The 27107-nt window shown below is 48.7% G+C and overlaps 1 protein-coding gene and 3 long non-coding RNA genes across 5 annotated transcripts; 1 reads left to right on the forward strand and 3 right to left on the reverse strand.

The window, feature by feature from the left end:
• Positions 1–405: 405 nt before the first annotated feature.
• LOC112230718 (arfaptin-2-like) lies at positions 406–27107 on the reverse strand (the record flags this gene model as incomplete). Of its 2 annotated transcripts, XM_042311497.1 has the most annotated exon segments (7): positions 406–4832; positions 5688–5862; positions 19343–19500; positions 20172–20393; positions 24520–24635; positions 25425–25481; positions 27009–27107. In XM_042311497.1, coding segments are annotated over 7 exon segments (983 nt in total), but the record flags the coding sequence as incomplete, so codon positions are not given.
• Positions 22542–23549, reverse strand: LOC121841671. The gene is made up of 2 exons (XR_006080707.1): positions 23470–23549; positions 22542–22735 (listed from the first exon to the last, which is right to left on the reverse strand). It is a non-coding gene; the product is annotated as an uncharacterized LOC121841671 (long non-coding RNA).
• LOC121841668 lies at positions 22671–24120 on the forward strand. Its single transcript, XR_006080704.1, has 4 exons — positions 22671–22761; positions 23467–23524; positions 23646–23732; positions 23773–24120. It is a non-coding gene; the product is annotated as an uncharacterized LOC121841668 (long non-coding RNA).
• On the reverse strand, positions 23647–24146 carry LOC121841669. The gene is made up of 2 exons (XR_006080705.1): positions 24114–24146; positions 23647–23725 (listed from the first exon to the last, which is right to left on the reverse strand). It is a non-coding gene; the product is annotated as an uncharacterized LOC121841669 (long non-coding RNA).

Here is a 27107-nt window from a genome sequence, read left to right on the forward strand (position 1 = left end):
ATACTACTGGTGAGTCTAATCCTGAATGCTGATTGGGTGAAACCGCATTCCAGCCGGTGTCTATTCCACAAGTTGCCACCGGCTAAATCTGAGATGTTAAAATGCCTATTTACTCTGTTCCATCTGACTGCTGCAATCCACTGTCTCATCAGCCCAGCCGGGCAATGTATAAACTTGAGCTCCACTATAGAAAAGCATCTAGACATTATCTCACATTTCTTTTAGACTAACACTTGGTTTCCAACAGCAGAGATTAGTATGCACCTCGTTGTCTGTCTCTCTGACCTTTTCGATATTGAACTGTCCCATATAATTGCGAATGGGTGCGACCATCACCGACAGCAAATTCAGATGGTTGTCATAGCAACAGCTAAATCAATACTTTGTTTTGCGAAAACTAAAACGTGTGAGTGGAACATTTATTTTGCTCTTTTCGGCAGCATGAATATGGATGAATGGGGAGGAGAAAATAATATACTACCCAGGAAATACTACCGAGGCATGCAGATGTGAAAAATAATGTATTGAATGACGAAGAGAAAATCTCCAACAAAGCAAAACACCATTAAGAATACAAACTGGGCTGTGCGGTACTTCGAGGGCTGATTAGAAGAAAACAACAAACAAAAGCTGTCGCCTTCAGAAATGTCACAAAGGAAGAGTTTAACATCCTGGAGCAATGTACATCCTGGGAACAGGGGGAGCGGCTTAATAGCTTAACAGTTTAATTAGCTCAGTCGGTTTCTAAATGACCGACCCGTCGGTCGGTCGGTTTCTAAATGACCAGCCCGTCGGTCGGTTTCTAAATGACCCACCGTCTGTCGGTCGGTTTCTAAATGACCCACCCGTCCGTCGGTCGGTTTCCAAATGACCCACCCGTCCGTCCGTCGGTCGGTTTCCAAATGACCCACCCGTCCGTCCGTCGGTCGGTTTCCAAATGACCCACCCGTCGGTCGGTTTCTAAATGACCCACCCGTCGGTGGGTCGGTTTCCAAATGACCCACCCGTCGGTGGGTCGGTTTCTAAATGACCCACCCGTCGGTCAGTCAGTTTCTAAATGACCCACCCATCGGTCGGTCAGTTTCTAATTGACCCACCCGTCGGTCGGTCGGTTTCTAAATGACCCACCGTCTGTCAGTCAGGTTTCTAAATGACCCACCCATCTGTCGGTCGGTTTCTAAATGACCCACCCGTCTGTCGGTCGGTTTCTAAATGACCCACCGTCTGTCGGTCGGTTTCTAAATGACCCACCCATCGGTCGGTCAGTTTCTAAATGACCCACCCGTCGGTCGGTCGGTTTCTAAATGACCCACCGTCTGTCTGTCGGTTTCTAAATGACCCACCCGTCTGTCGGTCGGTTTCTAAATGACCCATCCGTCTGTCGGTCGGTTTCTAAATGACCCACCGTCTGTCGGTTTCTAAATGACCCACCCGTCGGTCGGTGGGTCGGTTTCTAAATGACCCACCCGTCGGTCAGTCAGTTTCTAAATGACCCACCCGTCGGTCGGTCAGTTTCTAATGACCCACCCGTCTGTCGGTCGGTTTCTAAATGACCCACCGTCTGTCGGTCGGTTTCTAAATGACCCACCCGTCTGTCGGTCGGTTTCTAAATGACCCACCCGTCTGTCGGTCGGTTTCTAAATGACCCATCCGTCTGTCGGTCGGTTTCTAAATGACCCACCGTCTGTCGGTTTCCAAATGACCCACCCGTCGGTCGGTGGGTCGGTTTCCAAATGACCCACCCGTCGGTCGGTGGGTCGGTTTCCAAATGACCCACCCGTCGGTCGGTGGGTCGGTTTCCAAATGACCCACCCGTCGGTCGGTGGGTTTCTAAATGACCCACCCGTCGGTCGGTCAGTTTCTAAATGACCCACCCGTCGGTCGGTCAGTTTCTAAATGACCCACCCGTCGGTCGGTCAGTTTCTAAATGACCCACCCGTCGGTCGGTTTCTAAATGACCCACCGTCTGTCGGTCGGTTTCTAAATGACCCACCCGTCTGTCGGTCGTTTTCTAAATGACCCACCCGTCGGTCGGTCTCTAAATGACCCACCCGTCTGTCGGTTTTCTAAATGACCCACCCGTCGGTCGGTCGGTTTCTAAATGACCCACCCGTCTGTCGGTCGGTTTCTAAATGACCCACCCGTCGGTCGGTCGGTTTCTAAATGACCCACCGTCTGTCGGTCGGTTTCTAAATGACCCACCGGTCGGTCGGTTTCAAATGACCCACCCGTCGGTCGGTCGGTTTCCAAATGACCCACCCGTCGGTCGGTCGGTTTCCAAATGACCCACCCGTCGGTCGGTCAGTTTCTAAATGACCCACCCGTCGGTCGGTCAGTTTCTAAATGACCCACCCATCGGTCGGTCAGTTTCTAAATGACCCACCCATCGGTCAGTCAGTTTCTAAATGACCCACCCATCGGTCGGTCGGTTTCTAAATGACCCACCGTCTGTCGGTCATATTCTAAATGACCCACCCATCGGTCGGTTTCTAATTGACCCACCCGTCGGTCGGTCGGTTTCTAAATGACCCACCGTCTGTCGGTCGGTTTCTAAATGACCCACCGTCTGTCGGTTTCTAAATGACCCACCGTCTGTCGGGCGGTTTCTAAATGACCCACCGTCTGTCGGTGGGTCGGTTTCTAAATGACCCACCCGTCGGTCGGTCGGTTTCCAAATGACCCACCCGTCGGTGGTCGGTTTCCAAATGACCCACCCGTCGGTCGGTCGGTTTCCAAATGACCCACCCGTCGGTCGGTCGGTTTCCAAATGACCCACCCGTCGGTCGGTCGGTTTCAAATGACCCACCCGTCGGTCGGTCGGTTTCCAAATGACCCACCCGTCGGTCGGTCGGTTTCCAAATGACCCACCCACCCGTCGGTCGGTCGGTTTCCAAATGACCCACCCGTCGCTCGGTCAGTTTCCAAATGACCCACCCACCCGTCGGTCGGTCAGTTTCTAAATGACCCACCCGTCGGTCGGTCAGTTTCTAAATGACCCACCCATTGATCACAGCTGGTGCATTATGAAAGACACTGAATTTACCACCTCCAATTGTGTATTTCTGGGTAACATCAAAACAGCTAAGATATCACAAACAGCCACCCTCCCATCACCGATAAGGACAAGGCCCAGGCTCTGAAATCCCGGTAGACCAAGGGGTCTGGTCCAGAAAGTGTGGTTCAACCTTCAGTTACAGCGATGTCCAAGAGGAGAACAGACAACCAAAGCCAAACTAATTTCTCTATAAAAAAAAATAACCAAGAGAACACTGAAAACCAAGAGAACACTGCAAACCAAGAGAACACTGAAAACCAAGAGAACACTGCAGCAGCATCAACACCCTAAAAGCTGAAGCACGGCAGCAATAGCAGTAGCACAGACAGATATTTCCACCAAATACACCATCCGGGGGAATGTACAGATAAATGTGACAATAAGTGACAATAAGTAGATATAGCTATCTCAGCTGTGGTGGATTTCATTTATCAACATCAGTTCAAATTGATGTCATGGATTGTATTTCTTTTGTCTGAACAGTGTCCTGACAAGAGAGCACATTTTCTCTGCCAGGCAAAATTGCACATCATTAGTTCATTGTTATGGTTGTATCCAAAGAAATCTAACTAGAAAACAGCTACTTTGTTGTTATTCTGGCTGCACTTGCTAGCCAGTATGGAGTAGCTAGCCAGTATGGAGTAGCTAGCCAGTATGGAGTAGCTAGCAAGCTAGCCAGTATGGAGTAGCTAGCAAGCTAGCCAGTATGGAGTAGCTAGCAAGCTAGCCAGTATGGAGTAGCTAGCAAGCTAGCCAGTATGCAGTAGCTAGCAAGCTAGCCAGTATGGAGTAGCTAGCCAGTATGGAGTAGCAAGCCAGTATGGATTAGCTAGCAAGCTAGCCAGTATGGAGTAGCTAGCAAGCTAGCCAGTATGGAGTAGCTAGCCAGTATGGAGTAGCTAGCCAGTATGGAGTAGCTAGCCAGTATGGAGTAGCTAGCCAGTATGGAGTAGCTAGCAAGCTAGCCAGTACGGAGTAGCTAGCAAGCTAGCCAGTACGGCATTGGAGCATTTAGAAGGAACGACTGGGTCGCGTCTCTGGCAGCCGAACCGATAGAACGAACGACCAGCTGGCTTGGGTAGCAACCATAGATTTTGTGTCTGGACTATATAAATATCTTGTGTTTAAGGACGAAATAGTGTGAATAAATTCATCAAAATAATGTTTAATGAAAATATGTCAATCATCATTTGAATGTGTTGGTAACCCGTTGTGTAAAAGTGATAATGCCTGAGAAGCCGGTGTTAGGAGGATATATACACGGCTCAGTCTCGGGGCCTAACCCGTGCCAATATATCCTCCAAACACCGGCTTCTCGGGCATTATCACTTACATAGAGGACTGGAGATAATATATTATACAGGAGGATTTGTGGATAAAGAGAGAAAATGAGAGATCATGAAAGAGAGGAAAATAAGACAAGTCCCTGATTGTGACACAGTCCTCTATAGATACAAGGCCCTTGGCCCATTCATCCATCCATCCATCTCTATGTAGTCCTGTCCGTCTGTCTGTCCGTCCGTGGTCCACTGTAGTGGATAGTAAGGGTTTGGGGGGGTCCGCTGTTTCCCAGGTTAGGAGGGCCTCTCCTGGGCTGCCCTGTCTCCTGTGGCTCCCTCCCTCATGGTTCCTCAAGCCAGGAGGGTTTGTCGGCCCCTGGGGGCCTCAGCTTGATGTTGAACTGCTTCAGGGTCTGCTCCAACTGCTGCTGGTTCCCAGCAAAGTACGCTGAGATGGCATTATGGAACAGGAGCAGCTGTTTATGCATCACCTTTACCTGGAGAGAGAGAGCGAGAGAGAGAGAGCGAGAGAGCGAGAGAGAGAGAAAGGAGCGAGAGAGAGGCGAGTGAGAAAGGAGCGAGAGAGAGGCGAGTGAGAAAGGAGCGAGAGAGAGAGGCGAGTGAGAAAGGAGCGAGAGAGAGAGGCGAGCGAGAGAGAGAGGCGAGTGAGAAAGGAGCGAGAGAGAGAGAGCGAGCGAGAAAGGAGCGAGAGAGAGAGGCGAGCGAGAGAGAGAGGCGAGCGAGAGAGAGAGGCGCGAGAGAGAGAGGCGAGAGAGAGAGGCGAGCGAGAAAGGAGCGAGAGAGAGAGGCGAGTGAGAAAGGAGCGAGAGAGAGAGGCGAGCGAGAGAGAGAGGCGAGTGAGAAAGGAGCGAGAGAGAGAGGCGAGCGAGAAAGGAGCGAGAGAGAGAGGCGAGCGAGAGAGAGAGGCGAGCGAGAGAGAGAGGCGAGCGAGAGAGAGAGGCGAGCGAGAAAGGAGCGAGAGAGAGAGGCGAGAGAGAGAGGCGAGAGAGAGAGAGAGGCGAGAGAGAGAGAGAGAGGCGAGAGAGAGGCGAGCGAGAAAGGAGCGAGAGAGAGAGGCGAGAGAGAGAGGCGAGAGAGAGAGGCGAGCGAGAGAGAGAGAGGCGAGAGAAAGAGAGAGGCGAGAGAGAGGCGAGAGAAAGAGAGAGGCGAGAGAGAGGCGAGCGAGAGGGATCAACACACTGATACGCAAAAGAGAGATACAGACAGACAGGCCTCTGTCTGAGTGCTCGTGCCATTGCCTGTCTGTGTGTGTACTTGTCTAGAGGTGTGATGCAGAGCTGGAATAAGAGGAGAAGAACAAAAGGAAAGAGGAACAAGGAGGTGAATCCCACCTTGTTTTCATCCAGGAAGTTGAGTTTGATAGTGACGTCAGAGCGAAGACGTTCATATTTGTCCTTGTGGATCTGGTACAGCTCCTGGGCTGTATCTATACGGGCCATGTTCACCACATCCCTGGGTCCAACGCTTAACTCCTCTAGGTCTGCCCTGTACGCATCATACTCCAACCTGTCAAGAGAGAAGAGAAGAGACATGAGCTATAACCCATCATACTCCAACCTGCCAGAGAGAGAGAGAGAAGAGACATGAGCTATAACCCATCATACTCCAACCTGCCAGAGAGAGAGAGAGAAGAGACATGAGCTATAACCCATCATACTCCAACCTGCCAGAGAGAGAAGAGACATGAGCTATAACCCATCATACTCCAACCTGTCAAGAGAGAGAAGAGAAGAGACATGAGCTATGACCCATCATACTCCAACCTGTCAAGAGAGAAGAGACATGAGCTATAACCCATCATACTCCAACCTGTCAAGAGAGAGAGAAGAGAAGAGACATGAGCTATAACCCATCATACTCCAACCTGCCAGAGAGAGAGAGAGAAGAGACATGAGCTATAACCCATCATACTCCAACCTGCCAGAGAGAGAGAGAGAAGAGACATGAGCTATAACCCATCATACTCCAACCTGTCAAGAGAGAGAGAAGAGACATGAGCTATAACCCATCATACTCCAACCTGTCAAGAGAGAGAAGAGAAGAGACATGAGCTATAACCCATCATACTCCAACCTGCCAGAGAGAGAGAGAAGAGACATGAGCTATAACCCATCATACTCCAACCTGAGCATAGCTATAACCCATCATACTCCAACCTGTCAGAGAGAGAGAGAGAAGAGACATGAGCTATAACCCATCATACTCCAACCTGTCAGAGAGAGAGAGAGACATGAGCTATAACCCATCATACTCCAACCTGTCAGAGAGAGAGAGAGAGAGACATGAGCTATAACCCATCATACTCCAACCTGTCAGAGAGAGAGAGAGAAGAGACATGAGCTATAACCCATCATACTCCAACCTGTCAGAGAGAGAGAGAAGAGACATGAGCTATAACCCATCATACTCCAACCTGTCAGAGAGAGAGAGAGAGAGAGAGAGACATGAGCTATAACCCATCATACTCCAACCTGCCAGAGAGAGAGAAGAGACATGAGCTATAACCCATCATACTCCAACCTGTCAAGAGAGAAGAGACATGAGCTATAACCCATCATACTCCAACCTGTCAAGAGAGAAGAGACATGAGCTATAACCCATCATACTCAACCTGTCAAGAGAGAAGAGAGACATGAGCTATAACCCATCATACTCCAACCTGTCAAGAGAGAGAGAGAGACATGAGCTATAACCATCATACTCCAACCTGCCAGAGAGAGAGAGAGACATGAGCTATAACTCATCATACTCCAACCTGCAGAGAGAGAGAGAGAGAAGAGACATGAGCTATAACCCATCATACTCCAACCTGCCAGAGAGAGAGAAGAGACATGAGCTATAACTCATCATACTCCAACCTGCCAGAGAGAAGAGAAGAGACATGAGCTATAACCCATCATACTCCAACCTGCCAGAGAGAAGAGAAGAGACATGAGCTATAACCCATCATACTCCAACCTGTCAGAGAGAGAGAGAAGAGACATGAGCTATAACCCATCATACTCCAACCTGCCAGAGAGAAGAGAAGAGACATGAGCTATAACCCATCATACTCCAACCTGCCAGAGAGAAGAGAAGAGAGAAGAGACATGAGCTATAACCCATCATACTCCAACCTGCCAGAGAGAGAGAGAGAGAGAGACATGAGCTATAACCCATCATACTCCAACCTGCCAGAGAGAGAGAGAGAGAGAGACATGAGCTATAACCCATCATACTCCAACCTGCCAGAGAGAGAAGAGACATGAGCTATAACCCATCATACTCCAACCTGCCAGAGAGAGAGAGAGAAGAGACATGAGCTATAACCCATCATACTCCAACCTGCCAGAGAGAGAGAGAGAAGAGACATGAGCTATAACCCATCATACTCCAACCTGTCAGAGAGAGAAGAGACATGAGCTATAACCCATCATACTCCAACCTGCCAGAGAGAGAGAGAAGAGACATGAGCTATAACCCATCATACTCAACTCTGCTAAATCTACCCTGAGGGGTGCACTGCATAGCAGGATCAATTAATTAGCCAGCTAACTTTGATTAATGACAAGATGTAACTACTGATTTTTGGGTTAATTAATAAGAAAGCTAAACTTGTTTTTCGTTAAGTCAATTGGACCATGTCCATTTCAAGCGCTGTATCGTTCTAAAACAAGTTAGCTGGGTAAGTCCTTGATCTTGATCAGCAGTATACCAATCTGAACAACTCCAGCCTGAGAGACACAGAGAGAGAGAGACACAGAGAGAGAGACACAGAGAGAGAGAGACACAGAGAGACACAGAGAGACAGAGAGACACAGAGAGAGAGAGAGAGAGAGAGAGACAGAGAGAGACACAGAGAGAGAGAGACACAGATAGAGAGAGAGACACAGATAGAGAGAGAGACACAGATAGAGAGAGAGAGAGAGAGACAGAGAGAGAGAGAGAGAGAGAGAGAGAGAGAGAGAGAGAGAGAGAGAGAGAGAGAGACACAGATAGAGAGAGAGACACAGATAGAGAGAGAGACACAGATAGAGAGAGAGACACAGATAGAGAGAGAGACACAGATAGAGACACACAGATAGAGAGAGATAGACACAGATAGAGAGAGACACAGATAGACACAGATAGAGAGAGACACAGATAGAGAGACACAGATAGAGAGAGACACAGATAGAGAGAGACACAGATAGAGAGAGACAGAGAGAGAGAGAGAGAGACACAGAGAGAGAGAGACACAGAGAGAGAGAGACAGAGAGAGAGAGACACAGATAGAGAGACACAGATAGAGACACAGAGAGAGACACACAGATAGAGACACAGAGAGAGAGACACAGATAGAGACACAGAGAGAGAGAGAGACACAGATAGAGAGATTTTGACACAGAGAGAACAGATAGAGAAAACACAGATAGAGAGAGAGACACAGATAGAGAGAGACACACAGATAGAGAGAGACACAGATAGAGAGAGACACAGATAGAGAGAGACACAGATAGAGAGAGACACAGATAGAGAGAGACACAGATAGAGAGACACAGATAGAGAGAGACACAGATAGTTTTTTGGCACAGGACATATACAGGATACACCCTCTACAACATAACACTATGTCACCAGGACATATACAGGATACACAGAGAGAGAGACCAGATCTACAACACTATGTCACACAGGACATAGATAGAGACAGGAGACACACAGAGACACACAGACAGACACACAGAGAGACACACAGAACACTATGTCACCAGGACATTACAGGATTTTTAACATGTTCTTAAAACACTTTTATGTAAACTAAGATTTTTTGGCAGGACATATACAGGATACTACCCTCTACAACACTATGTCACCAGGACATATACAGGATACTACCCTCTACAACACTATGTCACCAGGACATATACAGGATACTACCCTCTACAACACTATGTCACCAGGACATATACAGGATACTACCCTCTACAACACTATGTCACCAGGACATATACAGGATACTACCCTCTACAACACTATGTCACCAGGACATATACAGGATACTACCCTCTACAAAATAACATTCACTCCAAATCGAAACTCAAAACCTACAACCTGATTTTGGACGGAATTACAGAATAACCTGGAAGGCTTACAACTACCAAAGATGATCATTCCCAAGATATACAGCAAATGCTGTGGAAAACAACAGAAACGGAGTGAGTAATGTTTAGCCTGAAAAAGCCAAGAAGAAAAATACATTACAAAGATATATTGTACTTTATAAAAGGAATGAATGCTAAGTTAAGGCTACCAAGTTTGATACAACTTCAATTAGCACAGACGTGTCAAGTGAGAAGTGTAAAAGCCCTTGAGCCCAACCAATTGGAGAGGCCTTAGAAGCTGCCTCCTGCTGTTCAGAGGTAATTAAAATACAGTACCCTCTGTATGTAAAGAATGATAAGACACAAAGATAGTACAAAATGAAGCTCCTTATGGAAAATCAAGAGACCATTTTTGCTGACTGTTATAAAAATGGGAACATAAGCAACTTAATCTTCCACACAGAAGATCCCTCGGCATGACACAGTGCTATATTTATTAAGAGGGGGGGTTGTTAACGAGGGGTGGAAACTCAGGATATTAGACAACGAGGACTCTGAGTCAGGTAATATAAATATCTATAAGTCCGGAACAGTAATGGTATAGGGTAACCCCAAACAGTTTCAGCTGGACTTTCACCTAATCAAAGAATTAGCCCAGCAGGAGCTCTCCCTTGAGAAAGATACCCCCACCCCGAGCGGGTCAGACCAGACCTCTTCATTATATAACCCCACAGACGAGCCACCCCGAGCGGGTCAGACCAGCCCTCTTCATTATATAACCCACAGACGAGCCACCCCGAGGGTCAGACCAGCCCTCTTCATTATATAACCCCACAGACGAGCCACCCCGAGCGGGTCAGACCAGACCTCTTCATTATATAACCCCACAGACGAGCCACCCCCAGCGGAAAGTCAACCTCCCAGCACAGAATACTAATCCATCACTAAAAACAGGGATAACTTCACCCAGCTGGAGGTAAGGCAGCTGAAGCACTCCAGTCAGCACAACACCACCACTACTACTACTGGAGAGAGAGAGATAATCTGCACGCTGGACTGTAGTGAGATAACTTCAACAGGAGAAAAAGCAGGAACACAGAGCACTAGAGGAGAGGATCAGACTGCTGGAAGAAAGGTTGAGAGGGGTGGCGTGTGACAGAGAACAACCCACTAGAGAGGTGACGACAGTCTCGACCACACAGGTAACCTGCCTAAACGACTACAGACCCGGAGCACTCACGGCTGTAGCCATGAAGTTCTTTGAAAGGCTGGTCACGGCTCACATCAACACCATTATCCCAGAAACCCTAGACCCACTCCAATTTGCATACCGCCCCAACAGATATCCACAGATGATGCAATCTCTTGCACTCCACACTGCCCTTTCCCACCTGGACAAAGGAACACTTATGTGAGAATGCTATTCATTGACTACAGCTCAGCGTTCAACACCATAGTGCCCTCAAAGCTCATCACTAAGCTAAGGATCCTGGGACTGAACACCTCCCTCTGCAACTGGATCCTGGACTTCGTGACGGGCCGCCCCTAGGTGGTAAGGGTAGGTAACAACACGTCCGCCACACTGATCCTAAACACGAGGCCCCTCAGGGGTTGGTGCTCAGTCCCCTCCTGTACTCCTTGTTCACTCATGACTGCACGGCCAGGCACGACTTCAACACCATTATTAAGTTTGCCGATGACACAAAAGTGGTAGGCCTGACCACTGAGACCTGGCCGTGCGGTGCCAGGACAACAACCTCTCCCTCAACGTGATCAAGACAATGGAGATGATTGTGGATTACAGGAAAAGGAGGACCGAGCACGCCCCCATTCTCATCGACGGGGCTGCAGTAGAGCAGGTTGAGAGCTTCAAGCTCCTTGGTGTCCACTTCATCACCAAACTAACATGGTCCAAGCACACCAAGACAGTCGTGAAGAGGGCATAACAAAACCTATTCCTCCTCAGGAGACTGAAAAGATTTGGCATGGGTCCTCAGATCCTCAAAAGGTTCTACAGCTGCAACATCGAGAGCACCCTGACTGGTTGCATCACTGCCTGGTATGGCAACTACTCGGCCTCCGGCCATCCAGGACCTCTATACCAGGCAGTGTCAGAGGAAGGCCCTAAAAAAAAAATCACCAAAATCTACAGCCGCCCTAGTCATAGACTGTTCTCTCTGCTACCACATGACAATCGGCACCGGAGCACCAAGTCTAGGTCAAAGAGGCTTCTAAAGAGCTTCTACCCCCAAGCCATAAGACTTCTGAACACCTCATCAAATGGCTACTGTCGTGTCTCTGACTGATTACATTATTTGACAAGCCATTTTATCAAATCGATTACCTAACGTTTGATTGATTATGTGATTGAATTAAACCATGCAACAATTAACTCGTTAACAACCTGGGGCACCACGGAAGAGTGTTTATAGAGCTGCGGTCTTCCGAATAAACTCTTAAAGATCTGAATATCTTTTATATCAATAGCAGTCAATTATTCAGTCTCATCGGAACGACGTACAATTCTTGGATATCTTCACGAACCCATATAAGTTGAATCAGCAATAACAAAATTGGCTTATTTATTTATTTGCTAAACACCTAAATAATCACAAAATTACATATACACAGGATGGATCATAAATCGATTACTAATCATGTCATAAAAGAAAAAGTCCCTTAGCGGACAAAACCGATATGATGGCTGGTTACCCAAAGAAAGGGGGTTGGGTTTGAATGAAAGAGCGGGAAGACTGAGGGACAAAGGGGATTGGGTCTCTATCGGACCTTGAGAAGCTATGCTACCGTGAATACAGTATCTTATGCATTCTAATAACGGCCCATTCAGAAAAGGAAAATGAAAGATGCATATTTACTCTGAGCTGCGCTCCGACAGATGGGTCAAAGATGGAAGACTGGTTTGCCCAGCAGAGATCACTATTGTCCTTTGAAGAATTTACAGCTGATAACACAACTTCTAGGATGCATCACTTCTTCTTTAGTGAATAAGTTCAAAGTTCATACCATTTTGCCATAATCAGCTCGTGCTGAATTCTGGCTGGTCTAGTAGAAATTCATCCTTCCAGCGTGGTGATCGTCACCTCCACGTGATCTGGTCTCATGTACATTTTGTTATGTAGAGTTGGTTTTCAACCATTCGCAACCACAGCTCACCCTGAGGTTTGCTCAGTCCGACGTGAATTGAGTCACGGACGCTTTTATACTGGAGAAGAGAATGTCACACTCTGACCATGATTTGCGTTGTTTGTTTCTATGTTTTGTTTGGTCAGGGTAGGAGTGGGCATTCTGTTGTATGTCTAGTTTGTCTATGTGTTTTGGCCTGATATGGTTCTCAATCAGTGGCAGGTGTTTGTTGTGGTCTCTGATTGGGAACCATATTTAGGTAGCCTGTGTTGTATTGTAGTTTGTGGGTTATTGTCTATGTGTAGTTGCCTGTGTCTGCACTCGTTGTCATAGCGTCACGTTCGTTTTCTTGTCTAAGTGTTCATGTTTTTTTCGTCATTCAATAAAAGAATGGATTCACACCACGCTTTGGTCTACTCCATATGACGATCGTGACAGAGAAGGGCGTGTTTCATCCCCCTCCAACCAATGTCTGTTCACTTGGGCGTGGCCACTGAGTGAGAATAGAAGGGCGTGTTTCATCCCTCTCCAACCAATGTCTGTTCACTTGGGCGTGGCCACTGAGTGAGAATAGAAGGGTGTGTTTCATCCCTCTCCAACCAATGTCTGTTCATTGACTCCACTGAGTGAGAATAGAAGGGCCTGTTTCATCCCTCTCAACCATTGTCTGTTTTGGGCTGGCCACTTTGAGAATAGAAGGGTGTTTTATCCCTCTCCAACCAATGTTGTTCATTTTTGGGCGTGGCCACTGGTGAGAATAGAAGGGTTGTTTCATCCCTCTCCAACCAATGTCTGTTCAGGGCGTTGGCCACTGGTGAGAATAGAAGGGTTGTTTGGTCCCTTCCAACCAATGTTGGTTGGTTAGGGGTTGGCCACTGGTGAGTTAGAAAGGGTTTCATCCCTCTCCAACCAATGTCTGTTCACTTGGGCGTTGGCCACTGGTGAGAATAGAAGGGCCTGTTTCATCCCTCTCCAACCAATGTCTGTTCACTTGGGGTTGTCTGTTCAGTGGCCACTGAGAGAATAGAAGGGCCTGTTTCATCCCTCTCCAACCAATGTCTGTTCACTTGGGCGTTGGCCACTGGTTGAGAATAGAAGGGCCTGTTTCATCCCTCTCCAACCAATGTCTGTTCACTTGGGCGTTGGCCACTGGTGAGTTAGAAGGGCCTGGTTCATCCCTCTCCAACCAATGTCTGTTCACTTGGGGTTGAGTGAGAATAGAAGGGTTGTTTCATCCCTTCCAACCAATGTCTGTTCACTGGGCGGGCCACTGGTGAGAATAGAAGGGTTGTTTCATCCCTCTCCAACCAATGTCTGGTTGGTTAGAAGGGTTGTTTCATCCCTGTCTGTTCACTTGGGCGTGGCCACTGGTTAGAAGGGCCTGTTTCATCCCTCTCCAACCAATGGTTCACTTGTTGGCCACTGGTTAGAAGGGCCTGTTTCATCCCTCTCCAACCAATGTCTGTTCACTTGGTTGGCCAGGGGAGAATTGGTTGGTTGTCTGTTCACTTGTTAGGGCCTGTTTCATCCCTTCCAACCAATGTCTGTTCACTTGGTTAGTGGCCACTGGTGAGAATAGAAGGGCCTGTTTCATCCCTCTCCAACCAATGTCTGTTCACTTAGGGGTTGGTTGGTTGGTTGGTTAGAATAGAAGGGCCTGTTTCATCCCTTCCAACCAATGTCTGTTCACTTGGGCGTGGCCACTGGTGAGAATAGAAAGGGTTGGTTTCATCCCTCTCCAACCAATGTCTGTTCAGTTAGGGCGTGGCCACTGAGTTAGAATAGAAGGGCCTGTTTCATCCCTTCCAACCAATGTCTGTTCAGTTGGGCGTGGCCACTGAGTGAGAATAGAAGGGCGTGTTTCATCCCTCTCCAACCAATGTCTGTTCACTTGGGCGTGGCCACTGAGTGAGAATAGAAGGGTGTGTTTCATCCCTCTCCAACCAATGTTACATTGACTCTGTACCGTAACACTGTATATAGCCTCACCATTGTTATTTTACTGCTCTTTAATTACTTATGTTTTATTGTTCTCCATATTTTTATTTTTGGTTGGTTGGTTAGGGGTTGGTTGGTTGGTTGGTTGGTTAGGGGTTGGTTAGGGGGTTGGTTGGTTGGTTAGGGGTTGGTTGGTTAGTTAGGGGGGTTGGTTGGTTAGGGGTTGGTTGGTTGGTTGGTTAGGGGTTGGTTAGGGGTTGGTTGGTTGGTTAGGGGTTGGTTGGTTAGGGGTTGGTTGGTTGGTTGGTTAGGGGTTGGTTGGTTGGTTGGGGTTGGTTGGTTGGTTAGGTTGGTTGGTTGGTTGGTTAGGTTGGTTGGTTGGTTAGGGGTTGGTTGGTTGGTTGGTTGGTTAGGGGTTGGTTGGTTGGTTGGTTGGGGTTGGTTGGTTGGTTGGTTGGTTAGGGGTTGGTTGGTTGGTTGGTTGGGGGTTGGTTGGTTGGTTAGGGGTTGGTTGGTTGGTTGGTTGGTTGGTTGGTTGGGGTTGGTTGGTTAGGGGTTGGTTGGTTGGTTGGTTAGGTTGGTTGGTTGGTTAGGGGTTGGTTGGTTGGTTGGTTGGTTGGTTAGGGGTTGGTTGGTTAGGGGTTGGTTGGTTGGTTGGTTGGTTGGGTTGGTTAGGGGTTGGTTGGTTGGTTGGTTGGTTGGTTAGGGTTGGTTGGTTGGTTAGGGGTTGGTTAGGGGTTGGTTGGTTGGTTAGGGGTTGGTTGGTTAGGGGTTGGTTGGTTGGTTGGTTAGGGGTTGGTTGGTTGGTTGGTTGGTTGGTTGGTTAGGGGTTGGTTGGTTGGTTGGTTGGTTGGTTAGGGGTTGGTTGGTTGGTTAGGGGTTGGTTGGTTGGTTAGGGGTTGGTTGGTTAGGGGTTGGTTGGTTGGTTGTTTAGGGGTTGGTTGGTTGGTTAGGGGTTGGTTGGTTGGTTAGGGGTTGGTTGGTTGGTTAGGGGTTGGTTGGTTGGTTAGGGGTTGGTTGGTTGGTTAGGGGTTGGGGTTGGTTGGTTGGTTAGGGGTTGGTTGGTTGGTTGGTTGGTTGGTTGGTTGGTTGGTTAGGGTTGGTTGGTTAGGGGTTGGTTGGTTAGGGTTGGTTGGTTGGTTGGTTAGGGGTTGGTTGGTTAGTTGGTTAGGGGTTGGTTGGTTGGTTGGTTAGGGGTTGGTTGGTTGGTTGGTTAGGGGTTGGTTGGTTAGGGGTTGGTTGGTTGGTTGGTTAGGGGTTGGTTGGTTAGGGGTTGGTTGGGGTTGGTTGGTTGGTTGGTTAGGGGTTGGTTGGTTGGTTAGGGGTTGGTTGGTTAGGGGTTGGTTGGTTAGGGGTTGGTTGGTTAGGGGTTTGTACGTAAGCATTTCACTGTAAGGTTGTAGTATTCGGCGCATGTGACAAATAACATTTGATATTCAAAAGGAAATTATATTAAGAGAGAAACATTTCCTCCTGTGTGCTACCTACAGCTATAGCCCTACAGCCCCTGAAGAACGCAAAAACCTAAGAAAGAACTTGAGAAACCCGTCCAACCAAAAACACAGAGACCCAGAAAACCTGAGTCTACGCCTTCACTATGGTGAATCACTAAATCAATACAGAAATACACTACGGAAAAAGAAGGAACAGCATGTCAGAAATCAGCTCAATGTAATTGAAGAATCCATAGAGACTCTAACCACTTCTGGGAAAATTGGAAAACACTAAACAAACAACACGAAGAGTTATCTATGCAAAATGGAGATGTGTGGTTAAACCACTTCTCCAATCTTTTTGGCTCTATAACAAAGAATAAAGAGCAAAAACATATACAGGATCAAATACAGATCTTAGAATCAGTTATTAAAGACCAGAACCCACTGGATTCTCCAAATACATTGAATAAACTACAGGACAACATACATACCCTCCAAACAAAAAAGCCTCTGGTGATGATGGTATCCTTAATGAAATGATAAAATACAGACCACAAATTCCAATTGGCCATACTTAAACTCCTTAATACAATCCTCAGCTCTGGCATCTTCCCCAATATTTGGAACCAACGACTGACCAGCCCAATCCACAAGAGTGGAGACATATTTGACCCCAATAACTACCATGGGATATGCGTCAACAGCAGCCTTGGGATAATCCTTTGCATTATCATTAACAGCAGACCCGTACATTTCCTCATTGAAAACAATGTACTGAGCAAATGTCAAATTGGCTTTTTACCAGATTACCGTACAACAGACCATGTATTCACCCTGCACACCCTAATTGACAACCAAACAAACCAAAACAAAGGCAAAGTCTTCTCATGCTTTGTTGATTTCAAAAAAAGCCTTAGACTCAATTTGGCATGAGGGTCTGCTATACAAACTGATGGAAAGTGGTGTTGGGGGTAAAACATACGACATCATAAAATCCATGTACACAAACAACAACTGTGCAGTTAAAAATTGGCAAAACCCCCCCCCACATATTTCTTACGAAACAGCCGTGGGGTAAGGCAGGGGTGCAGCTTAAGCCCCACCCTCTTCAACATATATATCAACGAATTGGCGCAAGCACTAGAACAGTCTGCAGCACCCGGCCTCACCCTACTAGAATCCGAAGTCAAATGTCTACTGTTTGCTGCTAATCTGGTGCTTCTGTCACCAACCAAGGAGGGCCTACAGCAGCACCTAGATCTTCTGCACAGATTCTGTCAGACCTGGGCCCTGACAGTAAATCTCAGTAAGACCAAAATAATGGTGTTCCAAAAAAGGTCCAGTCGCCAGGACCACAAATACAAATTCCATCTAGACACTGTTGCCCTAGAGCACACAAAAAATATATACCTCGGCCTAAACATCAGCACCACAGGTAACTTCCACAAAGCTGTGAACGATCTGAGACAATGCAAGAAGGACCTTCTATGCCATCAAAAGGAACCAAAAATTCGACATACCAATTAGGATCTGGCTAAAAATACTTTAATCAGTCATAGAGCCCATTGCCCTTTATGGTTGTGAGGTTTGGGGTCCGCTCACCAACCAAGACTTCACAAAATGGGACAAACACCAAATTGAGACTCTGCATGCAGAATTCTGCAGAAATATCCACGTACAACGTAAAACACCAAATAATGCATCCAGAGCAGAATTAGGCCGATATCCACTAGTTATCAAAATCCAGAAAAGAGTTGTTAAATTCTACAACCAACTAAAAGGAAGCGATTCCCAAACCTTCCATAACAAAGCCATCACCTACAGATAGATGAACCTGGAGAAGAGTCCCCTAAGCAAGCTGGTCCTGGGGCTCTGTTCACAAACACAAACAAACCCCACAGAGCCCCATGCCAGCAACACAATTAGACCCAACCAAATCATGAGAAAACAAAAAGATAATTACTTGACACATTGGAAAGAATTAACAAAAAAACAGAGCAAACTAGAATGCTATTTGGCCCTACACAGAGAGTACACAGCGGCAGAATACCTGACCACTGTGACTGACCCAAAACTTAGGGAAAGCTTTGACTATGTACAGACTCCGTGAGCATAGCCTTGCTATTGAGAAAGGCCGCCGTAGGCAGACATGGCTCTCAAGAGAAGACAGGCTATGTGCTCACTGCCCACAAAATGAGGTGAAAACTGAGCTGCACTTCCTAACCTCCTGCCCAATGTATGACCATATTAGAGACACATATCTCCCTCAGATTACACAGATCCACAAAGAATTTTAAAACAAATCCAATTTTGATAAACTCCCATATCTACTGGGTGAAATACCACAGTGTGCCATCACAGCAGCAAGATTTGTGACCTGTTGCCACAAGAAAAGGTCAACCAGTGAAGAACAAACAACATTGTAAATACAACCCATATTTATTTTCCCTTTTGTACTTTAAATATAATAGGACATTTGAAATGTCTTTATTCTTTTGGAACTTTTGTGAGTGTAATGTTTACTGTTAATTTTTTGATTGTTTATTTCACTTTGTTTATTGTCCATTTCACTTGCTTTGGCGATGTAAACATGTGTTTCCCATGACAATAAAGTGGCTTAAATTGAATTCAATTGAGAGGAGACGAGAGACAACTCCAACCTGACAGAGAGGAGACGAAGGACAACTCCAACCTGACAGAGAGGAGACAAGAGACAACTCCAACCTGACAGAGAGGAGGCGAGAGACAACTCCAACCTGACAGAGAGGAGGCGAGAGACAACTCCAACCTGACAGAGAGGAGACGAGAGACAACTCCAACCTGACAGAGAGGAGACGAGAGACAACTCCAACCTGACAGAGAGGAGACGAGGACAACTCCAACCTGACAGAGAGGAGACGAGGGACAACTCCAACCTGACAGAGAGGAGGCGAGGACAACTCCAACCTGACAGAGAGGAGGCGAGGACAACTCCAACCTGACAGAGAGGAGACGAGGACAACTCCAACCTGACAGAGAGGAGACGAGGGACAACTCCAACCTGACAGAGAGGAGACGAGGGACAACTCCAACCTGACAGAGAGGAGACGAGGGACAACTCCAACCTGACAGAGAGGAGACGAGGGACAACTCCTAACAACTGACTCTAAGGACAGATCCATTATTCTAGACATAAATATGGGTCAGTGTGTCTGGAGTAGATCAGGGTTTGTGCAGACAAACTCAGGACTGCCTGGCTGGAACAGACTGTCTGGGCGCAGTCTTCCCTTGAGATCTGCCATAGAGATGGTGTGTGTTACCTAGCGGCCTCATACATCTTGATGCTTGCCGTGGAGACGGTGGTGAGCATTACCTAGCGGCCTCATACATCTTGATGTTCGCCATGGAGACGGTGGTGTGCGTTACCTAGCAGCCTCGTACATCTTGATGGTCATCAGCGTATCCTCCATGGTCTTGTTAACGAGTGTATTGATGCTGGACACAAAGAAGTTGATGGCTCCTAGCAGTGTCTCTCCGTTCTTGCATAATAACTTCTGGGTCTCTGCGTTGTACCCAAACTCATCCTGTAGGAAACATCATTAAAAAACACACACACACACACACTGATCAGTCTGATCAAATCAACCAATACATCAATCAGTCCAACCAACAAATCAACCAATGTATTCAAAGAAATCACCTGAGCTAAAACCCCCAAAGACTAAACAGTGTTAAGTGACAGTCCTACCTCTTGATTTAAGGTCAGGGGTTACAGGTCAGGGGTTAAAGGTGATTTCTGGCTGAGGGGTCTGGGTTAGGGGTCAGGTTCTAACCAGTAGTTCAGGTGATTTCTGGGTTGGAGGTTAGGGGTATGGGATTAGCCTAGAGGTTATAGGTTAGGTTCTCACCTGTAGTTCAGGTGATTTCTGGGTTAGGGGTCTGGGATTAGCCTAGAGGTTATAGGTCAGGTTCTCACTCGTAGTTCAGGTGATTTCTGGGTTAGGGGTCTGGGATTAGCCTAGAGGTTATAGGTCAGGTTTTCACCCGTAGTTCAGGTGATTTCCGGGTTAGAGGTTAGGGGTCTGGGATTAGCCTAGAGGTTATAGGTCAGGTTCTCACCTGTAGTTCAGGTGATTTCTGGGTTAGGGGTCTGGGATTAGCCTAGAGGTTATAGGTCAGGTTCTCACTCGTAGTTCAGGTGATTTCTGGGTTAGGGGTCTGGGATTAGCCTAGAGGTTATAGGTCAGGCTCTCACCCGTAGTTCAGGTGATTTCAGGCTGAGGTCGGTGAAGGTGTCCCCGAGGGCGTGTTGCGTCTGCACCATGCTGTACAAGTGATTGGTCAGGGCTCTGGCCAATCGCAGCACAGTCTCATACTTCCTCTTGGTGTCCCGGAGAACTTCTATCTGAGCCTCCAGTTCTAGATCCACAGTCCGAGAACCACGACCAAACCGCTCTGCGATCATCTGTTTAGTGCACTGGAGAGAATGAGGGAGGGAAGCAAGGAGCGAGAGAGAGGGAGAGAGAGAGAGAGAGAGAGGAGGGAGAGAGAGAGGAGGAGGGAGGGAGAAGGAGGAGGGAGGGAGGAGGGGGAGGGAGGAGGGAGGGAGGGAGAGAGGAGGGAGGGAGGGAGGAGGAGGGAGGGAGGGAGGAGGGGGAGAGGGAGGGGGAGGGAGGAGGGAGGGAGGGGAGGAGGAGGAGGAGGGGGAGGGAGGGAGGAGGAGGGAGGAGGAGGGAGAGAGGGAGGAGGAAGAGAGGGAGGGGGGAGGGGGAGGGAGAGAGAGAGGAGGGAGGGAGAGAGGAGGGAGAGAGAGGAGGAGGGAGAGAGAGGGAGGGAGAGAGAGAGGGAGAGAGAGGAGGGAGAGAGAGGAGGGAGAGAGAGGAGGGAGAGAGAGGAGGGAGGGAGAGAGGGAGAGAGGAGGGAGGGAGAGAGGAGGGAGGGAGAGAGGAGGAGGAGCGAGGGAGGAGGAGGAGGAGCGGGGGGAGGAGGAGGGAGAGAGGAGGGAGCGAGGGAGGAGGTAGAGAGAGGAGGAGGGAGGGAGAGAGGAGGGAGGGAGAGAGGAGGGAGGGAGGGAGGGAGGGAGGGAGGGAGGGAGGGAGGGAGGGAGGGAGGGAGGGAGGGAGGGAGGGAGGGAGGGAGGGAGGGAGGGAGGGAGGGGGGAGGGAGGGAGGGAGAGAGAGAGAGAGGAGAGGAGAGAGAGAGGAGGGAGAGAGAGAGGAGGGAGAGAGAGAGAGAGGAGGGAGAGAGAGGAGGGAGAGAGAGAGAGAGAGAGGAGGGAGGGAGGAGGGAGAGAGGAGGGAGGGAGAGAGGAGGGGAGGGAGAGAGAGAGGAGGGAGAGAGGAGGGAGAGAGAGAGAGGATGAGGGAGGAGAGAGAGAGGAGGGAGGGAGGAGGAGGGGGAGAGAGGAGGGAGGGAGGAGGAGGGGGAGAGAGGAGGGAGGGAGGAGAGGAGGGGGAGAGAGGAGGGAGGGAGGAGGAGGGGGGAGAGAGGAGGGGGGAGGAGGAGGGAGAGAGAGAGGGGGGGAGGAGGAGAGAGAGAGGAGGGGGAGGAGGGAGAAAGAGAGGATGAGAGGAGAGAGAGAGGAGGGAGGGAGGAGGGAGAGAGGATGAGAGGATGGAGGGAGAGAGAGAGGGGGAGAGGATGGAGGGAGAGAGAGAGGATGAGAGGAGGGAGAGAGAGAGGATGAGAGGAGGGAGGAGGGAGAGGATGAGAGGAGGGAGAGAGAGAGGGATGAGAGGAGGGAGAGAGAGAGGATGAGAGGAGGGAGAGAGAGAGGATGAGAGGAGGGAGGGAGCGAGGGAGGAGGAGGGAGAGAGAGAGGATGAGAGGAGGTGTGTTTGAGATGAGGAGTTCGATGGAACTCATTAAAACACAGACTAGTTAACACAGACTAGTTAATTGGTTTTGGATAAGAGCGTCTGCTAAACGATTAAAATGGCTAATGAAACACAGATAAGTGAACACAGACAGGTGTCGTACTAGAGGTATGTGTGGCTCTAGGTATTCTAAATACAGACACAGGTATTCAGACACAGGTAAGCGAACACAGGTATTCAGACACAGGTAAGCGAACACAGGTATTCAGACACAGGTAAGCGAACACAGGTAAGCGAACACAGGTATTCAGACACAGGTAAGCGAACACAGGTATTCAGACACAGGTAAGCGAACACAGGTATTCAGACACAGGTAAGCGAACACAGGTATTCAGACACAGGTAAGCGAACACAGGTATTCAGACACAGTTAAGCGAACACAGGTATTCAGACACAGGTAAGCGAACACAGGTATTCAGACACAGGTAAGTGAACACAAGTATTCTGACACAGGGAAGTGAACACAGGTAGCCTAACATATTCAGTCAGATATATTGTAGGTGTATGTGTCTTCTCAGGTGTGTTCAGGTATGTCAACATGTAGAACAAAGACAGGTACATTGTGATAGCTTGTAGGTGTTGAGTCCCTTGTGTATGGGCCTTTAATTAGGGTGTCGAAGTGTTCTGTTACAGGTAGACCCAGATATTGGCAGACTGCAGTACCTTGTAGGTGTTGAGGTAGATTATAGGCGTTGAGGTAGACTGCAGTACCTTGTAGGCATTGAGGTAGACTGCAGTACCTTGTAGGCGTTGAGGTAGACTACAGTACCTTGTAGGTGTTGAGGTAGACTACAGTACCTTGTAGGTGTTGAGGTAGACTACAGTACCTTGTAGGTGTTGAGGTAGACTACAGTACCTTGTAGGTGTTGAGGTAGACTACAGTACCTTGTAGGTGTTGAGGTAGACTACAGTACCTTGTAGGTGTTGAGGTAGACTACAGTACCTTGTAGGTGTTGAGGTAGATTATAGGTGTTGAGGTAGACTAAATCAAATCAAATTTATTTATATAGCCCTTCGTACATCAGCTGATATCTCAAAGTGCTGTACAGAAACCCAGCCTAAAACCCCAAACAGCAAGTAATGCAGGTGTAGAAGCACGGTGGCTAGGAAAAACTCCCTAGAAAGGCCAAAACCTAGGAAGAAACCTAGAGAGGAACCAGGCTATGTGGGGTGGCCAGTCCTCTTCTGGCTGTGCCGGGTGGAGATTATAACAGAACATGGCCAAGATGTTCAAATGTTCATAAATGACCAGTATGGTTGAATAATAATAAGGCAGAACAGTTGAAACTGGAGCAGCAGCACGGTCAGGTGGACTGGGGACAGCAAGGAGTCATCATGTCAGGTAGTCCTGGGGCATGGTCCTAGGGCTCAGGTCCTCCGAGAGAGAAAGAAAGAGAGAATTGAGAGAGCATATGTGGGTGAGCATATGTGGGGTGGCCAGTCCTTGTAGGTTCTGGCTGTGCCGGGTGGAGATTATAACAGAACATGGCCAAGATGTTCAAATGTTCATAAATGACCAGCATGGTCCAATAATAATAAGGCAGAACAGTTGAAACTGGAGCAGCAGCACAGTCAGGTGGAAGTTGAAACTGGAGCAGCAGCATGGCCAGGTGGACTGGGGACAGCAAGGAGTCATCATGTCAGGTAGTCCTGGGGCATGGTCCTAGACTACAGTACCTTGTAGGTGTTGAGGTAGATTATAGGTGTTGAGGTAGACTACAGTACCTTGTAGGTGTTGAGGTAGATTATAGGTGTTGAGGTAGAGGTAGACTACAGTACCTTGTAGGTGTTGAGGTAGATTATAGGTGTTGAGGTAGACTACAGTACCTTGTAGGTGTTGAGGTAGATTATAGGTGTTGAGGTAGACTACAGTACCTTGTAGGTGTTGAGGTAGACTACAGTACCTTGTAGGTGTTGAGGTAGACTACAGTACCTTGTAGGTGTTGAGGTAGACTAGGTGTTGACTACAGTACCTTGTAGGTGTTGAGGTAGACTACAGTACCTTGTAGGTGTTGAGGTAGACTACAGTACCTTGTAGGTGTTGAGGTAGACTACAGTACCTTGTAGGTGTTGAGGTAGACTACAGTACCTTGTAGGTGTTGAGGTAGACTACAGTACCTTGTAGGTGTTGAGGTAGACTACAGTACCTTGTAGGTGTTGAGGTAGACTACAGTACCTTGTAGGTGTTGAGGTAGACTACAGTACCTTGTAGGTGTTGAGGTAGACTACAGTACCTTGTAGGTGTTGAGGTAGACTACAGTACCTTGTAGGTGTTGAGGTAGACTACAGTACCTTGTAGGTGTTGAGGTAGACTACAGTACCTTGTAGGCGTTGAGGTAGACTACAGTACCTTGTAGGTGTTGAGGTAGACTACAGTACCTTGTAGGTGTTGAGGTAGACTACAGTACCTTGTAGGCGTTGAGGTAGACTACAGTACCTTGTAGGTGTTGAGGTAGACTACAGTACCTTGTAGGTGTTGAGGTAGACTACAGTACCTTGTAGGTGTTGAGGTAGACTACAGTACCTTGTAGGCGTTGAGGTAGACTACAGTACCTTGTAGGTGTTGAGGTAGACTACAGTACCTTGTAGGCGTTGAGGTAGATTGCAGTACCTTGTAGGTGTTGAGGTAGACCGCAGTACCTTGTAGGTGTTGAGGTAGACTACAGTACCTTGTAGGTGTTGAGGTAGACTACAGTACCTTGTAGGTGTTGAGGTAGACCGCAGTACCTTGTAGGTGTTGAGGCCCCATTGCTTCATAAAGTCCAGTTTCTCTACAGCCACTCCTCTGGAGGCCTCCTCTGCAGTCGTGGAACTGCTGCTTCTACTGTCCTGCATACTGGAACCTGGGAGGAAGAGGACGAGGGGAAGGAGGAAGAGGAGGCGGGACAGGGAGGGATGGAGAGGAGGGGAAGGAGGAAGAGGAGGCGGGACAGGGCGGCGATGGAGAGGAGGGGAAAGAGGAAGAGGGACAGGGAGGGATGGAGAGGAGGGGAACGAGGAAGAGGGACAGGGAGGGATGGAGAGGAGGGGAAAGAGGAAGAGGGACAGGGAGGGATGGAGAGGAGGGGAAGGAGGAAGAGGCGGCGGGGACAGTGCACTACTTTAGACCAGAGCCCTATGGTACCCTATTCCCTATATAGTGCACTACTTTAGACCAGAGCCCTATGGCACCCTATTCCCTATATAGTGCACTACTTTAGACCAGAGGGCCAATAGGGCTTCATGTAGGGAATAGAGTGACATTTGGGATTCACTCCAGTATGTATTTACTGTGAGACAAATGATAAAACATGAAATCAGGTGAAGGACAGAAATAAGACACACATTGACAGCTAATGAAAGACCACAGTGAAGAGTCTGAACCAAAATAACCCAGAGATACGTTAGGAGTGTGAAAACCAAGAAGAGAGATGTGGAAACAGCAGCTCCTGATGCACCAGACAAACAGAGTGACCAAGAGAGGATGAAACATGTCAACAAGGGAAATGTAGTGTCCCCTGAAAAAGAGAGACAGAGTTTAACGGGATGAGAGGACACAAGAGGCACAACAACAAAGGAGCAGAAAGGAAACCGAAAGAGGAGAAACCAATTCAGTCTGTGAAAGAGAGGAATGAGAGCGATGGAAGAGCCACCTTGTCCTGTGACTGGGATGCGTCTGTTAAACTGAGCATTGTAGCGCACAGCAGGGCCTGAGAGAGACAGAGAGAGAGAGACAGAGAGAGGGACAGCGAGTGAGAAGAGAGAGGTTGATTCTTAAGAGGACTGCACCATATTAGTGAGGCAGGTGTTTGAATCAAAGCAGTTCAGTTTCTTACTGTTCAGGCCCTAGCCCCTCCCCTGTTCAGTCCCTAGCCCCTCTCCTGTTCAGACCCTAGCCCCTCCCCTGTTCAGACCCCTAGCCCCCCCCCTGTTCAGACCCTAGCCCCCCCTCCCTGTTCAGTCCCTAGCCCCTCCCTGTTCAGACCCTAGCCCCTCCCTGTTCAGACCCTAGCCCCTCCCCTGTTCAGACCCTAGCCCCTCCCCTCCCCTGTTCAGACCCTAGCCCCTCCCCTGTTCAGACCCTAGCCCCTCCCCCCTAGTTCAGACCCTAGCCCCCCCTCCCCTAGCCCCTGTTCAGACCCTAGCCCCTCCCCTGTTCAGACCCTAGCCCCTCCCCTGTTCAGACCCTAGCCCCTCCCCTGTTCAGACCCTAGCCCTCCCCTGTTCAGACCCTAGCCCCTCCCCTGTTCAGTACCCTAGCCCCTCCCCTGTTCAGACCCTAGCCCCTCCCCTGTTCAGACCCTAGCCCCTCCCCTGTTCAGACCTAGCCCCTCCCCCTGTTCAGACAGCCCCTCCCCTGTTCAGACCCTAGCACCTCCCCTCCCCTGTTCAGACCCTAGCACCTCCCCTGTTCAGTCCGTAGCCCCTCGTACTGTCCTATCCCCTGTTCAGTCTCTAGCCCCTCCCCTTGCCCCTGTTCAGTCCCTAGCCCCTCCCCTGTTCAGTCCCCTGTTCTCACTGCCCCTCCCCTGTTCAGTCCCTAGCCCCTCCCTTGTACCCCTGTTCAGTCCTATCCCCTGTTCAGTCTCTAGCCCCTCCCCTGTTCAGTCCTTGCCCCTCCCTGTTCAGTCCCTAGCCCCTCCCTTGTACTGTCCTATCCCCTGTTCAGTCCTAGCCCCCCCTCCCCTAGCCCCTCCCTTGTTGTCCTATCCCCTGTTCAGTCCCTAGCCCCTCCCCTGTTCAGACACTAGCCCCTATACCGCCCTAGCCCCTGTACCGCCCTAGCCCCTGTACCGCCCTAGCCCCTGTACCGCCCTAGCCCCTGTACCGCCCTAGCCCCTGTACTGCCCTAGCCCCTGTACTGTCCTAGCCCCTGTACTGTCCTAGCCCCTTATTCACTTCCTCTCAGTCTTCCTCTACATCCATCTGCCCCCTCTCCTCTCCTGATCTTCCTCTACATCCATCCGCCCCCTCTCCTCTCCTGATCTTCCTCTACATCCATCTGCCCCCTCTCTTCTCCTGATCTTCCTCTCCATTCAGAGAGAGAGAGGAGACTGTCTTCAAGAGAGATTTTATGTCGATGTTTAGACAACTACAGACCACCTTGGACTTAAACATCTAAATAAAAAAAATAAAAAAACCTGTCATGAGAAAAGAGAGGAAAATGAATGAGGAAGAGTGAGATAGAGTGAGAGAGGGAGAGCGAGGGATAATGAGGAAGAAATTGTCTTATGTACCTTTAATGGAGCTGGTAGGAATGATTCCCTCAGCTGTACCCCCATAACCTCCGGATACGATACTGGTCTCATTCAGATTGGGTCCAGACACCATCACCT

This window comes from Oncorhynchus tshawytscha, linkage group LG33, assembly GCF_018296145.1.
Source record: "Oncorhynchus tshawytscha isolate Ot180627B linkage group LG33, Otsh_v2.0, whole genome shotgun sequence".
Classification (NCBI taxonomy): Eukaryota; Metazoa; Chordata; class Actinopteri; order Salmoniformes; family Salmonidae; genus Oncorhynchus; species Oncorhynchus tshawytscha.